Here is a 3,766-nt window from a genome sequence, read left to right on the forward strand (position 1 = left end):
TTATGAACCTTTGCAAATCGATTTATAACTCAAAAAGGTATTCTACGCGTAGTAAAAAGTGTGTACTTTAATTTAATATAAAAATCATTAAAATCCGTTTGCTAAAAGTATAACAAATATTTACCGAAACTTTTCAAAGAAATTGCAAAGTTGTACAATTTACAGGATTGCATTCTCTAACATTTTATGAACCTTTGCAGATCGATTTATATCTCGACAAAGTATTCTACGCGTAGTAAAAAGTGTGTACTTTAATTTAATATAAAAATCATTAAAATCTATTCACTTTTAGTATAAAAAATATTAAAAGTATATTCATGAGAGCAAATCGCAGTTTAATGTTAACTTGTAGAAAATGTATTGTTAAGTCAAAATTAATCTAGGTACTATTTAAATAAATTAAGGTAGCCTTACAAAACAATAAAAAAGAAATTTTTTTCGATCATTTTTCTATTAGATCATTTTCTAATAGATCAACTTTTGTTTAAAGTATTTTTTTGTCAGGTTATCTCAAATACTTGAAAAATCGTGACTAGAGTTATGTAGGACACCCTGTATATATATATATATATATATATATATATGTTCTTGTTTGCATAGAATATTATAATAATGAAGAATAAAAAAGAAATGATTTTAACTTACCGACCAAGCCCGGCTGATATCACTTTTCGGATTTCTAAATGATTGATATCCATCTAACGAATTAGCATAATGTTTTCGCGGTCGTTGTACATTTTGATAATCATCTTGATCGATGTTAGGATAATCCTTGATTGTCGTCGCTTTCGCAGATGCGATTCTGTCAGATGCGTATTGCTTCTGAAATGATTGAACAGAAAAAAACAAAATGACCAAATTTTTATTATACACATGAACCAAAAATATACACACACATTTATCATATATAAAACTCGTATAAATTATTAATTAAATTATTCCGAGAATTAATTAATTAATTAGTTATCGACGATTATCACACGTCACGTAACAAAAAATAATTACCGTTCATTATTTAAACAATTAATTATGACGATAAGTTTTTAAAAAGTTTATACCTAAATTGTGTTGTAAAAATGAAACGTTATATATATAAAATGTTTCTCTTACCCCCCACCCCTCATTTATCTATTACAAATATATTCGTCAATCACACAATTAATTGGATAATTATTTATGTTTCTTACATGAAAGTTTGTACGTTTATCTGGGCTTTTTTTTTTCTTTTTTTTTACTATTCCTATATATTTTTATTTTATTGAAGATAAAATTCGACTTATACAAACCCTCAGTTCACGAGCCCTATCCCCACGAATTATATCTCGTAAATGTTGAAAACTACCAGCTTGGGGAACATGAGATATGAGCGGGGATCCACCACCGCTATTACGGGAAGTTGGCCCTTGGCGTCGGGGTGGATGTAAATTTATTCTCCCATACATATATGCAACGTCTTCAAATGCCTTACTTCGATGGGGTATTTGACCGCTACGTAATCTACCCCTTGGGGGTACCGTATGAACTATTCCATAAACAGGTGGTGAACTACCAGCAGCACGAGTACGTGGTCGGTCAGTATAATCTGTTGAAAAAAAAAAAAAGAAATAAAAATAATACGAAAAAAAAAACTTATAATTTAATCAGTTGTGTTTCTCTAGTCGAAAAATAAAATTCTTAATAAGAAGGGGTAAATTCTTAAAAAAGAAGTAGAACTTAATTTTGATAAGTTGAACGTTTCGTTCCTTTATTGGGACGGACCTTCTTCAGCAACTTAATCTTTAAAGTTCAACTGTCTTTTTTCTCTTTAAGTAGACATACATTTTTATTTTTATTTTTAATATTCAAAACACAAAACATCTACACTTTGTTAAGTATTAATCCGTTATCATTATTTTGTTGATGTCCAAATTCCCTATGATAGCCCCTTCTTATTAAAAACTTATAATGTTTTTTCTTTTTTTTAATAACAATGTATAAAAAATCGATATAACAATATAAATTGATAACAATAGGCGTACGTGTATATACGCGTGGTGCTTTTATTCGTCCGTTCGAAAGGAAAATAAATCAAAGATTTAATTGTTAATGTAATATTACAATGTTTTATCCGAAGACACAAATTGTACTTTCCCCTTATCAAGCTTATGTTCATATTAAAAATACTCCCACAAAAATCTATTTTCTTTTTCTCAACACCCCACCCGCCCACCCCCTCTTATCGTTAATTTCTGCCGAATCAATTCTATGCGACGCATCCATCTTTGCATTATTTTTTTATCCTCGTTTCCTTTTTAAAACACAGATTACGTATTCGTCATTGAATTTTTTGTTAACAGTTTTTATTATAATCCGCTTCAAACTCAAACGTATATATATATATATATATACTACTTGTGGTAGAAAACTTTGTTTTCTTTTTATAAGCCCTTGTAGTGAAAAAGTAAGTTTAAAAGAAGAAGAAGAAGAAGGAAAAGTTGCAGTATTGACCAATTGAAAATGAAAATATATGTGTATAGAATTATTGTTATTTGTAAATAAATATTATACGAAGCAAAAGCGAAAGTAATAAAGAAAAATAGTGAGAAAGTAAAACAATAGGAAAAAAACAAAAAAAAAATAAATAACACACAAATATAAAGTATAGTGATAAAAGTTAGTTAAAAGAAATAAAAAATAGCTTTCAATTGCATTTAATTTGCGTGTATGTAAAGTGTGCAGTGTATGGATAGTGCAAACAAATTAAATGGAATGCAACAAGTAAAAGATATTTAAAAGGTGCACTTTCTTGCTTTGGCGTTTGTTACATCGAGTGCAGATCAAAAATAATTTATAATAATTTCGTTTGATTGTCTTCATTACGAATTAACGAAGATAATCAAAATTGATTGGATTTGATTTTTTTTTCTTTTTGTTGGGGACAGGGCAGGGCAGGGCAGGGCAGGAGGGGCTTTTTTTTCTCTTTTTGTTTCTTTTTTTGTTTTTTGTTTTTCCAAGAAGTAAAATATTTCGAGCGGTGCGTGACGAGGCTTTTAATGCGTGCATAAGTGCTTTTTATTTTTTAAATGACGTTCTAACACTAGCCTGGTGCACGATCCAATCGTATGTCTTCATCCGTTTTCTTGACTAGAAATCAATTAACGTAAATCGAGTACGACCAGCGAACCCCCACCTGTTCGTTCGTTCATTATTCATTCATTCATTCGTTTATATTTTTTTTTCTCTCTCTCTCTCTTTCTCTCTCGATTACGTTTTATTTCTGTAAATGAATCTTAACGTTATATTATTGAAATGAATATTAAGAAGAAAAAATAGAACTAACAATACACCTGTTGTCGTAATACACAAAATCAAATTATTTCACGTTAATAGATTTTAATCTTTTGCATTCGTACAATTAAGATTGTTATATAAAGTTAAACCTGAAAAGTTCGTGTTTCAAATAGTCCGAATTTTTTTCGAAATCAATAAAATTACTTTATATGCAAGTGAAATATTAATATTAAAAAAAGTGCATGAATTTTTAATTCATAACTAATCTATATTGTATTAATATTATAATTTAATACTTCAAGACTATTTGTAAAAAGAAAATAAGTCATCTAGTTTTATAAATTTTATAAACTCATAAGTGTATTATAAAAGTATTTCATATTATGTATTTCGGTGTTTAAGAAATGCAAAAGGTTAATCCTTATCATTTCAATTATATTATATATTTCGATATTTGTATTTACTTATAATTAAATTAGTATAATATTATATTAAT

The 3,766-nt window shown here is 28.1% G+C and overlaps 1 protein-coding gene across 2 annotated transcripts in view; it reads right to left on the reverse strand.

Moving 5' to 3' along the window:
* LOC106788136 overlaps positions 1-3,766 on the reverse strand; it is a 16,574-nt gene that overhangs the window by 2,574 nt on the left and 10,234 nt on the right. For both annotated transcript variants that reach the window (XM_014751135.1, XM_014751136.1), the window contains exons 3-4: positions 1,287-1,582; positions 646-822 (exon numbers count right to left, since the gene is read on the reverse strand). In XM_014751135.1, the coding sequence (XP_014606621.1) occupies positions 646-822; positions 1,287-1,582 (473 nt within the window). The remainder of the gene's footprint in view (positions 1-645; positions 823-1,286; positions 1,583-3,766) is intronic.

The sequence above is a fragment of the Polistes canadensis genome, unplaced genomic scaffold (assembly GCF_001313835.1).
Source record: "Polistes canadensis isolate GaletaPanama2010 unplaced genomic scaffold, ASM131383v1 scaffold_126, whole genome shotgun sequence".
Lineage (NCBI taxonomy): Eukaryota > Metazoa > Arthropoda > Insecta > Hymenoptera > Vespidae > Polistes > Polistes canadensis.